Source organism: Protopterus annectens, chromosome 12.part0, assembly GCF_019279795.1.
Source record: "Protopterus annectens isolate FY-2018-M chromosome 12.part0, PAN1.0, whole genome shotgun sequence".
Classification (NCBI taxonomy): domain Eukaryota; kingdom Metazoa; phylum Chordata; order Ceratodontiformes; family Protopteridae; genus Protopterus; species Protopterus annectens.
In genome coordinates, this window is record NC_056746.1 from 257,088,801 (window position 1) to 257,102,920 (window position 14,120).

A 14,120-nucleotide genomic window follows, 5' to 3' on the forward strand; every position below is an offset into this window, starting at 1 on the left:
AGTAACCTGTGGGAGGCTGAGTGTAGTGACAGGGCCTTAAAGAGGTCTGTGTAGGACAGTGTGTTAATACCCTGGATTCTCCTGGAGAGGAACCTTTGTGGGCATGCCAACTGTTGCAAATGCCTTTTCAGGTACATGCTGAAGGGGGCATTGTACTCAATGGTGGATCTGATAAAGGCCAAGTAAAGTGGTACTATATATTCCTTGGACCTGTATGCCATACCCTTACTTATAAGTAGGCAAGACCTTTCCTTGACAAAACCCAACAGTGATGGGTCCAATGTCTGTAGGTTGCCAATGCCCTTGTTGATCATTTCCATGATAATTTATTCCATGGCTTTGCATATTAGACTTCTCAAACTGATAGGTTTGTAGTTTTCAGGGTCAGCTGAGGGCCACCCTTGTGAAGAGGGATGACTGTTGCAACCCTCCATTCACTTGGTACATAACCTGTTTTGAGGCTGCAGTTGAAACGTGCTTCAAGTGGTCCTAAAAGGTCATATTTTAAGCTAATTAGAAAGCAACTCAGAATATTGTCAAGGTCCATTGAGGTAGTGTTTTTGGCCTTGGCAAGTACCGCCAAAACCTACTCCCTGCTGATAGTTGGGAGGATATACTATAAGGGATTTCACAGGGGGAGCGGGGAGAGAGGGGTTGAGGTTTGAGCTGAATTTGTCAGCCAGCAGATTCACTATGTCTGTCTGTTCAGTGAAGGTGGTGCCATTTACCACCAATTCAGCACATGGCTGTGTGTTACCTTTAACGCTTCAGATGTAATTGTGGATGTTCTTGTGGTTGTCCTTAGCCTAAGAGGCTATCCTGGCATTGTACTTGGCCTTGTTGGACTTAATTAATCTTCTTAGTTTCTTCTTTAGTGTAATTAGAAAGCTTTTGTCTTTATGAGAGTAGCTCTTTCTGATTTTGGCAATGACTTTTTTCTTTTTGTTATATACCCTGCTAAGGTTGGTATTCCACCAGTATGGTTTGCTTTTGGTGTTTGTTGTGGGCTTACTTCTGGTAGGTACAGCAGCCTGTATGCCATTCACATTTTTGTACAGGGTTTCTGTGAACAATTCTGCATAGGTTGTTGTGATCTCAGGGTTCAGGGGCATTGTATTTCGACAAGCTGTCACTCATTAAGGTGTAGTTTTCTTTACAATGATTCCTAACTTTTACAGGCTTAGTTAGGTTTTCCAAGTTGATTTTTATTTTGAAAAAGAGAGCTTTGTGATACAGCATCATCAGTGAGGATGTGACACAAGGTGGGGGCGGGGTGCAGCACTCCTTCATGCTGGTGAGTACTGGGTCCGGTATATTTGAACCTCTGGTTGGAGTGTGCTCTATTCGGTCCAGGGTATTTGTGTTGATAAAGTCGAGAGGATGTTGTGTCTGCAAGTTTGAGACAGTGTATGTTTCCCAGTCTATAGAGGGTTAATTAAGGTCCCCCGTGAGTTTTTGGTATTTGGTTGGATGGTGAGTGTCGTCAGTAGGTCTAGCTACAAGTTATGAGATTCTTGGGGCATAGATGCTGACCTATAATTAGCTTTATCTAAGGTGACTTGTGCATAGATGAATTCCAGGGCATCATCCTGTTTAACCAACCTGGAGGTACAGTTGTTGCTAATGTAGATCCAGACACCTCCACCTTTAGACCCTGTCTGTGTTGCTGTTGGTCTAAATGTGTGGAAGGCACTGTAGCCACGTACTGCGTGTACTTTCTGCACCTTTTAACCAAGTCACAGTAAAAGCACAGATGTCTATATTCTCCAGAGTTAGGAGAGCTTGTAGGGTGTGGAGTTTCTTGCTGGAGGCTTCTAGCTTGCATTGAGTAGTAACACCTTAAGGATGCTTTAAGGTTTTTAAAAAATGCCTCATTCGTATCTGTTTATTAAGTTAAATACAAATCTTCACACACAGAATGTTTCAGACAATGCATTCTTCACATCTAAAAATGAAACATTTGGAGAGCTTAAAGAATGTATTATCTGAAATGTACTCTGTGTGAAATGTTTAATAGAAGTCAATAACACTGAGTATGATTAATATGTTTCTGTTTTTAAGTACTGCACAGAGTGTGGTGCACTTCGTTAGGAGCTGCTAACTTTTGTTTTGTGCTTTTGCTTTTCATTCTTTTAACCTTAAAAAATAATAACATAAAGACCTTGGGATTATAACAGATGTCAAATTAGAGTTCAACTGATATATTACCAGTATAGTCAGAAAAGCATAGTGAGTTCCTCGTGTGATACTAAGATACTATTCTTCACTGTTTCTACCACTCCAGATAGCTTCATAACCAATTATTCCCTCTGTAATTGTTTCTATAGTATCAGGAATTTTATTTTCTACTCAAGTTTCTAATAGTTATACTAGCTTATGCTAAACTTACACTAATTAATTTCTAGTCTCTGTTTCTATGGTTAGTTATAATGCTTATCTAGTGTCAATTTCTGTTTCTGTATCGAAAGTTGTATTTTTTACCTAGTGTCTAATTTTGTTTTTTTGTATCAAAAGTTGTATTTTTATCTGTTGTCAATTTTTTGCTTCTATATAGATGATGATACTGTTATTATATTGTACAACTATTTGTTTTTCTGTACTGAATGTAAAGCTTTTCTCCCCAGGCCTCCGCTGTAAATGGACATGTGTCCAGTCAGACTATCCTAGTAAACAAATGTAAAATAAAATAAATAAATAAATATAGACCATTAATTCATCCATAAGTGAATATAATTCTACTTTCTGCATAAACCATCTAATAGAAAGTGTGCAGAGATTCCTGAAAAAGAAACATCTTAACCGTTCATACAGCAGACCTAAATATTGCTAAGGATGGGGAAAATGAACTAATTCAAAGCCCCCATATAAGAGTTTTTATGTTTTCTTGCAAACGGGCAACAGTCCTTACATAATTATGTCAAAGAACATCTTATATCAGAATAATGCATTGAAACGGTGCACTGTTGAAAGTAACACAGGATTGTTATAACACCATACCATGAACAAAGAATGTAGCAGAAAAAATATGGAAACAGATAAGCTTAAGACATTTGAATACAATGCAGTAACTAACAAATATCAAACTGAATGCAGGAACAACAAATTTTACAAGTGTTGTAGAAAGGAAAAGCAGAAACAATGAGAACAGCACTAACTTGTGTTTTTACATGAATCTAGTTCTATACTCCATTCCCTTTTCTGAGTTGGTGTGACCTCAGACATAGTAAATTTACAGACTGGTGATGTGGGGGGAGAGCCCTCATATTAGGGGGTAAAGTACCCTATGCAATAAACAGTGTTTGTCATTATAATTGTCAATATCTTGCAGAAGTCTACCTGTCAGTGGTACTATATTCCACAGTAGCTTAGGCATGGGACTGTAAACCCTTACTGATGCATTTTATTTTGAATGCTATATATCTGGGTATGACCTAATTTGTTTTTAGCTATGAAATTAATTATTTGCATTTTCAGATGTCACTTTGCATGGATGTAGCCTGTGTTCTTGTCTTGTCATAAGAAAGTCATTTAATCACAATTTTTGAGAACAAAACTATGTGCACCTTGCAAAAAGTGAATATATTTTGCATTACATGAGTCTAGTGACTTCTGTTGTGAAACAGTGGGACTACAACACATGGCTGTAAACTTATCTCAGTAACATAAGGATATGACTTTTTTTGTCTCCATTTAGCATGAGGAACAACTGCATTGGACCAAAAGGTGCAAAAGCATTATCTGATGCCCTGAAGATTAACCAAGGCTTGGTGTCACTCAAGTAAGTTTTCAATGGCAACTTTTTGTCTGTAGTTTTGGAGTGGAAAAGTTAACACAGGCAATATGGCTTGCATTATTTTCAGAAGTGGTCACCTATGCTCATGGTATAGTGTGATAAAGCCCTTACTATGGCCCAGGTGACCTAAGTTCAGGTATCAGCATGTGATCTTGATGGCACAGCCAGAGGGGGATAGGCATGTCCATTCTTGAGGGAAGAAGGGAGGATGCATGCTCAGGGCACACTGGTGCAATTGATGGCCCTGGTGAAGACAGAGCATGCTGGTTTGCTGACATCAGCCCCTTGTAGAAGTGAGAGCAGGGTAGCACAAACAGTCACTGCACACTCCAATCATGGGGTGTTACCAGATGTAAACAAGGGCTGGGAATAGGAGTGAATAGATACTCCAGCAATAGTATGATGCTGACAAAGGTGAATCAATCTCACCATCCATGATCATGGATCAGAAATAGTTGGGGGGTTAGAGATCTAGTGGAAAAGGTGGGGCTGTGAGGAGAGGTCTAGTGGAAAAGGTGGGGCTGTGAGGCAGCTATTGGTCAGCTGTGAGGAGCCAAAAACATGCAAAACATGAAACTGCAATCTCCACTGAAGTTTAAAGGTAAAAACAAGAAAAGTTGTTGTTAAACTTGAAAAATGTGATATCCTTGTAAATGTCTGAATACATATCACCCACTAGAGTCTATGATGTTGGCTGGGATATTGCTGTTCCTTAAAATACATACATTTTATTTTCAGTTATCTTTTTCATGAGGGCATGTATTTTGGAGCTTTCTTGGGATTACATGATAGGTTGCAACTGGACAGCTCTATACTGATCTCAGTGCTTGCATAATTAATTGAACAATAATGGATATATTTTATGAGTGCTCACCGTGCATTTAGTACACTGATGGCATTCTCAGATTTGCAGTAGGAATCAGGAAAAGGTATACCTTTTTGATGGAGTGTTTGACTGTGATATTTCCTTTGAGCTGTTCGTGACAGTTTTTACCAAGTCACTACAACTTGTTTGTGAATTGTTTGCAGTTGATATACTACAAACTAATCCACTCACTCAATTTCCAAGTTTTGTGCAATAAGGGAAATAAAAGTCAATGGTCAGCAAGTATGACGAGTCTAAACATCGCTTACTAGTGTTACTTTATGCCTGTGCTATAGACATTTTCACAGCGATTCACACCTATTGGTCATGGGAAAATGTCTTGGGGTTCAGAATGAAGAAACACTGATGTAAATTGTGCAGGTCTAAATGTCTGCTGCAGCCAGTGCTAGAACAAAACACTGCCCCTTATTTAACAGCACACTTCAGCCAGTAGGACAGTTAAAGCTAGCCCCCAACAACAATAATGAACATATTAAGTTATGAAACCGAACTGAAATCTTGTGCCCTTCTTTCAATATTATATAGGCTGCGCTGTGGTACGGACTTGTATTTCTTTTTCCAAGCTCATTGTGATCCTGTATTGTTTCAATCACTATGTCTAACAAGTTTTCGTAATGCACTACTAAGCTTGGGTATTAAGACCATTAAGAAAAGGGATTTATTTTTAAGCTTGTGCATGCTGAAGCTCTGGAACAAAACATGTTTTTACTTAATTAATAAGTCCGTGCATCCAAAAAAAAAAAAAAAAAGACATGAACTGACATTTAGCAAACCCAAGTGTTTAAGAAAGGCCACAGTACCTAGGCTCTCTGAATCAGGTAACTAGCATTCCAAGCAGTGGTGGGAGAACATACAGCAGTGAGGGCTAACATCTTCTCATGTCATAGCAGTCAGCGCTGCACAGAATACAACACAGACAACAGTGCAGTACAACAAGTCATTTAACAAGTATGACACTATAAACAGGTCCCCTATTAAATCAGCAACCGCTTAAAATAGTGAACGCTGTTTAATCAAATCTTTTTAATCGAAACATCAAAATCCCAAACACACTGGGCTGTTTTCGGGACTTTGCCATTTCCTCCACTGTGATGCAATCTCAGAGTTGGTATATTTAAGTGGGGGGGGGGGGCAAAGCCCCCCACTCTCTTTTATGTTTGTTTGTTTTTTTTATTTTTTGTTTTTGTTTTTACGGAGCAGCAATTTTTTTTCCCTGGGAAGAAAATCGCCATTCCTTGTGTTTGGCATTTTGCCATTTCAATATTTTAGGGTCAGTTATACAGCATTCGCTATTTTAAGCATTTGCTCTTATAATATAGACCCTATAAACATGCTGTTACAGATTAAAAACACAGTGTGGTAGTAGAAACAAGAGAATACCACAGCCTAAGTCTGATGCACATAGAACCATATATCAAAAATGTGGAGAAGGACATATAACTGAGGTATAATGCACTTTGCAAGTCAATATAGTACACCTGCTTGGAAGCAATTTAACTGAAGCCTTTACATCTCACCAAGATGATTAAATGGAGCTTTCCAGACTCACTAACACCTGTGGGGAAGATGTCTCCTAACACTTCCAAGCACACAAATATACACGCGTGTATATACACACACACACACACACACACACACACACACACGCACGCACACACACACACACACACACACACACACACACACACACACACACGCACACACACACACTTTATTACAACTCATTTTATATTTGCAAACTCTCAGGGAAAGATATAGTTTATGAAATCTAAAAGCTTCATTTGACCACTTGGTCCAGCTTTGGAGAAGCAATCATTGGTCAGATCACTGTAGCTCTGAGCAAGACAGTACTAGATCATTAAACATAGCACAGCATAGTGCATAGACAGAGTGTGCAGAAGTATTAATGCACCACTCACATTAAAGATATAGAACAAGCCTGGAAGGCCTGCAGAAAAACAATATAAATGGAGTTAAAGGCAGTAGAAGGTCAGTGATGTCAAGGCAGATGGACACTCAGAAGGGTAGTTAAAGTAAATTGCAAACATGCAGTCTGAAAGAACAAATTTAAAATTCATGACTTCCCAGTATAAAGCTGTAGTATAGAAGAAAGGATATGATCACAAGAGGCAGTTGGCTACACCCCGTATACTGCAATGACATTCATAATTAGGCCACATTTATTTCTATTTCTCTCTCCCACAAAGCCAGTAGGTAAGAAAGAATAGACAGAGCAACACTGACACTCTATGTAAAGAGGCTTCAGAACCCTGACAAATACAAAGAGTCGCAATGCTTATATATAAGATATTTTTCTCTGAAATAATTATATACAGTAATATTTTTCTAATGGATAGCCCATAAACAGTTTTGCATAGTCGGGGCAAAAATTGTATTCATTACAATCCCTTTTCACTGTAAATAAAACTGAGCCTGAAAAAAAGTTTATTAAGTAAGTTACAAAAATACAGCTGGATATTTCATTTCATACATGTACATAAAAACGTTTGTACATATTTTAATCCTAAAACATGTTTAATAGATTTATAGAGACTAAAACTATTATCCAGCCTAACAATAGATGCATATACACTAATAATAGGTAGCATAAAACCAACTCTTTCCACTCAAACCCATTTAGTCAAGGATTTAGCTGAATAATTTATATGACACCTAAATGTCACAGACTGTAAACAGCTATTAATCCTCTGGTAAAACAGTTACCAGTAAAAGCTACTCATCTAGCTGGGAGACTGTATCTTGGTGAATCTGGGAGTAAAATGATGAAATCAAAGGACTAATAACTTTTAAAATATTCACTTGTTTTTTCACTTGATAAATGTAACTACTTTCACATTTGAAAAGTTATTTCAGCTCACATTAATACAAATGTAAAGGATTACATAGCAAATTAAAATACCTTCCTTCATATGACATTGGTTTGTAGCACATATCATTTTTCCACCAATTGGCTTTTCACAAAAGATGGAAACATCACACTCAACTAAAAGCAAATAATCTCTGAAGCATTAATAACTTACATAGAGGTTTTGTTACCTCAGACTTATATTAGTGGTACAGAGGGTAAAGCTTTACACATGAATGCAGAGTATTTTACCTGCATCAAAGAAGTTTCCAGAATTGCTTGTTTGTTTTGATGGTATTGATGGATTTTTCTTTGCTGTAAACCAAATTGACAGAATTAACCATGGCACTTCCATGAGTACTGTTCCCCTAAAAACTTAATTCCCTCACCCCCCATCAGACAATTTTCTCACTGTGCATGTTTATTTTGTAACATTTTAAGATTGTCCATCCATGTGCATTCTAATTAAACACAACATGATATTTCTCTTATGTAGCAGCTATTTTATTTGCAGATGAAATATACTGGCAGAACTGAATATTAGCTACATCTCATATATAATTTCAAATGTTATAACCTTTCAGGAATAGTATAAAAATGGAATTTTTCAACTAAGGGAAAATAATCCTGAACAAATATGATCATAGACAAAGAACTGTGCAGCAAACCACTTGGGATTTCATAGCAGTTTAACTCAAATTAAGCTGGTGAAAAAGAAAAGAAAAGAAACAATATATACTTCCGGCTAATCGTTGCATATATTAGATACCTTAGTAAACTATCTAAACTTGTGAAACTGAGAGTAGCCACATGCCAGAGAAATTGCCACTGAGGAATTAGTTTTAAGTGCACTTAATCTTTCTTCGTAGTTTTATCCCTTCGTGTCATATAAACCCTTTGCCACCCATACTTTTAATGTTACCATCATTTTACTATTCCTCATGCCAATGCACAAACAGCTGCCACATTTACAAGACTTAACCTTACCTTTGCAGCAGATGTGAACTGATAACCAGTAGACCACATTTCAGGAATTAGTATGTATCCAAAGATTATTTTGGCTTCAATGTCCTCATTATATTCCAAAATACAGTTTGCCCTCTGTATTATAGTTCATATGCTTACTGTTCCAGCTACTTGCAAGCATGCTGACCTTTGTCAAAGAGAAATTAAATAAACATTGTGAATGACTCTGATATCACTTTATTACATTCAATTGTATTTACTTTGCTCTGCACAGCAGAAAATAATGCAAAAATGCCTTCAAGATTTTAGCACCAAGGTGTTTGTAATCACATGTGTCATTATTACCAATGTATTTGGCATATTAAGCACCATCCGACAATTTGGTATTAGGACAGTGAAGATGTACATACATATATCTTTTTGCAACATGGACCCATAATCAATACCCGGAGTATCCCTCTGCCTGTGTCCCTGCTGTCAATAGGATGATCTTGTTTGATATTCAATATTCTCACATCACCATGACAATATGATAGGAGTTCATGCCCCAAACCATTCAGGTTTATACAAACATGTTATTATTAATGTTGTCAATTGGTTTCATACTGCAGCCACCTTTAATGCCCAGCAGCAGCAGTCTTAAGTTAAAAAGAAAAAAAATAAGTGTTAATAACTGGGGCTGTAGCCTTAGTTAAGACATAACTATGGTGGCTTACATCTCCAGGGTTTGTAGTTCGATGCACACTTCTTGCTCGTTGTACATGTGGTATTTACATGCTGTCCCTTTTCTGACTGGCTTTTCCCTCGGTAGTATGATTTCCTCCTCTCTTCACAAAACATTAATTGGGTGACTACATTAAACTATGTATATATACGGATGTGTTACTATCCATCGAAAATTCAATTCGTTCAAAGGCAATTGGTCGAATACAACTTGTTGACAGCAGCCTATTGAAAGCAAGTGAAAAATAAATAAATAAACATTGTATTTTGCAAGAGGTGCTTCCCCCCTTGCACTGTACCATGATCTCACAATAACAAAAGGCAGTACATGCGATCAACTAAACCATATTTTGCTCATTTGACAAAGGATACTTTTGACCAATTGTCAGCATCCTATATATATATATGTGTGTATATATATATATATATATATATATATATATATATATATATATATATATATATATATATATATATATATATATATATATATATATATATATATATGGGTCTACTTCATAACATTGAAATCCCAGAAGATCAAAGATGACATTTTCAAGACGAAATCAGCGAAAACCCACTTCAGCGAAACACTGAATAGATGAATAACAGCAGACATCAAGAAATTGAAACAGCACTATCCCCAAATCATCCAGGTGGCGTCTGTGCCCTCACACCCCCCCCCAACTAAATATACCAACTCTAAAATCAGACTACAGTTAGGAAAAGGGCAAAGTTCACCTTGTTGGCCAACAGGTTATTTACCCTGGGAATACATTCGCCGATTGGGTCCTTTGCTGAAATAATTTTTTTCTGATTTTCTCTCGACACTGTTATCTTCAATCTTCTAGGATTTCAATATTTTCAGGAGACCCATTTATTTATACATACATATATATATATATATATATATATATATATATATATATATATACACACACACACACACACAGACAGACACACACACACACACACACACACATATATATATATATATATATATATATATATTACTTTAAAAAACGTTTGCATGAACTGAAGAACACCATTAATTCAAACGTAAAAACTTCAGAGGCATCTACTTCATAAGGAAAAACACGCTGGAACTGATGAGTTTAATTTAGCGCTTTCATTCTTTAATATCCAAGAACTTCATCAGAATTAAAAGATTACAGATGTTTTTCTCATTTATATATACATGGGGATTAGGTTTGAGATTTACATAAAACTGGGACATCCATATACTTTCAAATTAACTTTCTGTGTGGAAACAATGGGCCAATGAATACTTTGTAATCATTAAAAACAAAACAACTTTCATCATAAAATGCATAAACATGTCTTAGAAACATCAATGTCCAATGTATATTGAGATTACGTAGTTAATATCAAATAGGAAAACAGTAGCCCAAAGGAAAATGCATAAACATAGGGCAACCCAAATGACCAATTATGATGGACATGACAATGCATACCAATAATATTGTTAATAGAATTTTCATAAAGTATAGGCATTGGTTAAACTCTGTGGACCAGTGAAAAAGCTTAATAATGATTTTTAACCAGTAATGTTTCATGGGATATATTCGTGGTTATTGTCTCTGAAGTAGGAAATCCAGGGTGACTATATATGAAAACATTATTTATAACATATATATATATATATATATATATATATATATATATATATATATATATATATATATATATTAGTACAATGCACTTTACCTTTGCCATTTCAAGGCACATTTAACATTAATACTTTCGTTGATACCTGGTGCAGAGTCTGCCCCCAAGCTTAGCTGCCACTTCAGTTCTTTTACTTCTAGTAGAGTGGCATAGTCCCCGAAAAACAGTTCCACCTGTTCAAGTATAAAAAACTTGAACTTTGTGAACGAGTTACATACGGAGGAATGTCTGGCTAATGCATTATGTCCATCTAAAGCTCTGATCGCACCGTTGTGTTCCTTGATGCGATCTGATAATTTTCTGCAAGTTTTTCCAATGTAGAAGCTTTGGCAGGACTGGCATACTGCCGCGTAAACCACATTGGGACTATGGCAGTCAAAATGACTGGAAAAGGAGATTTTGTAGTTATTGTGTGCAAATTTAAAAGAGGCGCCCACCATAATGTATTGGCAGCATACACACTTGCCACACTGAAACATTCCTGGTGGGTCAGTTTTATTGGAAAGTTTGTTAAGTAGTAAGGCTGAGTCCTTATTTTCAAAAGCACGTTGCAGAGTCCTTGTCCTTTTGTATGAAAACAGCGGTTCATTTCCTAAAACGTCTAGCAAGGAATCAGAGTTTGTGATAATGTTCCAGTTTGAACAGATTATGTCCCTGATAGCAGCCATATTGCGGCTGATAGGGATCGGAAAACTTAGGCTTCTGTCTGTCATAGTCTGAGAGGTCACATCTTTCGGGGTAAAGCCATGTTTAAGGATAGGTAGGAATTTAGTGTGCCTCTCTCGAGACACCTCTGCAGCTGTTTTGTAGATAAGATTTCAGGGGTAATGTTTCTGTGCAAATAGTTCACTTGGAATCTCACTTTTTTAAGCAGTTGTGTTCTTTGTTTATAGAGATGGAAGTGTCCAAGAAAGAAATTGCTGTGCCACGTCCTGATTTTACAAAATTCAAAAAGGAAATGCTTTTGTTAACTTCATCTATAAACATTTCTAGTTGTGTTGCTGTACCTGTCCACGCAAAAAAATATCATCTATGTAACGAAAATATAATTTTGTGTACATAAAGCCAGGTAAATGCACAAGGGTCTCTAATTCCCAAGTGGCCAAAACCAGGTTTGCATAGGCTGGGGCCATTTTTGAGCCCATAGCTACCCCTTTTACCTGTTGGAACACGTCAGAGTTAAAATGGAAAAAGTTGTTTTTAAGAACAGTGTCAATGAATGCATTCAAGGTCATGATAGTGGCAGGCTGTAATTTAGCATATTTTTTCAGATACAACTTAACCATAGACAATCCTTCAGCATGCGGGATGTTTGTGTATAATGATACTACATCCAAAGTTACAAATATACAGTTGCTTAGGTCAAGATTAGCTTTGTACAGTTCATTTAAGAAACCCCAGGAGTCTCTGATGTAAAATGGTGTTTTCTGCACTATAGGGTTCAAAACATGGTCTATATATTCTGCCATACATTCTGTTTTGGTGCGTTTATTTGATATGATCAGCCTGAAAGGGGGTTTATTGGCATTTTTGTGAATTTTAGGGATACCAAAACATTTTCCTAAGCTTGGATCAAGAACTTGTAAGAACTGTAATTCTTCTAAAGTAATGTATTGGTCCTCTTCTAGTCTCTTAAGTAAGGAATCTATTTTCTGAAATTTCTGTTGAACAAAATCTGTTGTGACTTTTCTATAAAACTCACTGTTGTTAAGCTCCGACTCTATGTTAGTAATATATTCAGATTGTTCCATCAATACAATACCTGTGCCTTTATCGGCTTTCATAATGCGCAGAGTATGGTCATTTTTGAAAAAAGACAGTGCCTCCATTTCTTCTTTGGAAAGGTTGAACCACTTTTGGGTCGGGGCACTAGTAGATAAATTTCTTATGTCTTTTTCACATACATTAAGAAAAACTGCTAAAGTGTTATCTAAAATGGGGTTGAAAAGACTTTTCTTTTTTAGTTGACCTAAACCTAGAGTACTCTCAAACAACTTTTTCCATTTTAACTCTGATGTGTTCCAACAGGTAAAAGGGGTAGCTATGGGCTCAAAAATGGCCCCAGCCTATGCAAACCTGGTTTTGGCCACTTGGGAATTAGAGACCCTTGTGCATTTACCTGGCTTTATGTACACAAAATTATATTTTCGTTACATAGATGATATTTTCTTTGCGTGGACAGGTACAGCAACACAACTAGAAATGTTTATAGATGAAGTTAACAAAAGCATTTCCTTTTTGAATTTTGTAAAATCAGGACGTGGCACAGCAATTTCTTACTTGGACACTTCCATCTCTATAAACAAAGAACACAACTGCTTAAAAAAGTGAGATTCCAAGTGAACTATTTGCACAGAAACATTACCCCCGAAATCTTATCTACAAAACAGCTGCAGAGGTGTCTCGAGAGAGGCACACTAAATTCCTACCTATCCTTAAACATGGCTTCACCCCGAAAGATGTGACCTCTCAGACTACGACAGACAGAAGCCTAAGTTTTCCGATCCCTATCAGCCGCGATATGGCTGCTATCAGGGACATAATCTGTTCAAACTGGAACATTATCACAAGCTCTGATCCCTTGCTAGAAGTTTTAGGAAATGAACCTCTGTTTTCATACAAAAGGACAAGGACTCTGCAACGTGCTTTTGAAAATAAGGACTCAGCCTTACTACTTAACAAACTTTCCAATAAAACTGACCCACCAGGAATGTTTCAGTACGGCAAGTGTGTATGCTGCCAATACATTATGTTGGGCGCCTCTTTTAAATTTGCACACAATAACTACAAAATCTCCTTTTCCAGTCATTTTGACTGCCATAGTCCCAATGTGGTTTACGTAGCAGTATGCCAGTCCTGCCAAAGCTTCTACGTTGGAAAAATTTGCAGAAAATTATCAAATCGCATCAAGGAACACAACGGTACGATCAGAGCTTTAGATGGACATAACGCATTAGCCAGACATTCCTCCATATGTAACTCATTCACAAAGTTCAAGTTTTTTATACTTGAACAGGTGGAAATGTTTTTCGGGGACTATGCCACTGTACTAGAAGTAAAAGAACTGAAGTGGCAGCTAAGGTTGGGGGCAGACTCTGCACCAGGTATCAACAAAAGTATTAATGTTAAATATGTCTTGAAATGGCAAAGGTATAAATAATGTTTTCATATATAGTCACCCTGGATTTCCTACTTCT

General features: G+C 36.9%; 1 protein-coding gene across 1 annotated transcript in view; it reads left to right on the top strand.

The window, feature by feature from the left end:
* NLRC3 (NLR family CARD domain containing 3) overlaps nucleotides 1–14,120 on the top strand; it is a 778,434-nt gene that overhangs the window by 430,365 nt on the left and 333,949 nt on the right. The window contains exon 7 of the mRNA XM_044089322.1: nucleotides 3,695–3,778. Within this exon, the coding sequence (XP_043945257.1) occupies nucleotides 3,695–3,778 (84 nt within the window). The remainder of the gene's footprint in view (nucleotides 1–3,694; nucleotides 3,779–14,120) is intronic.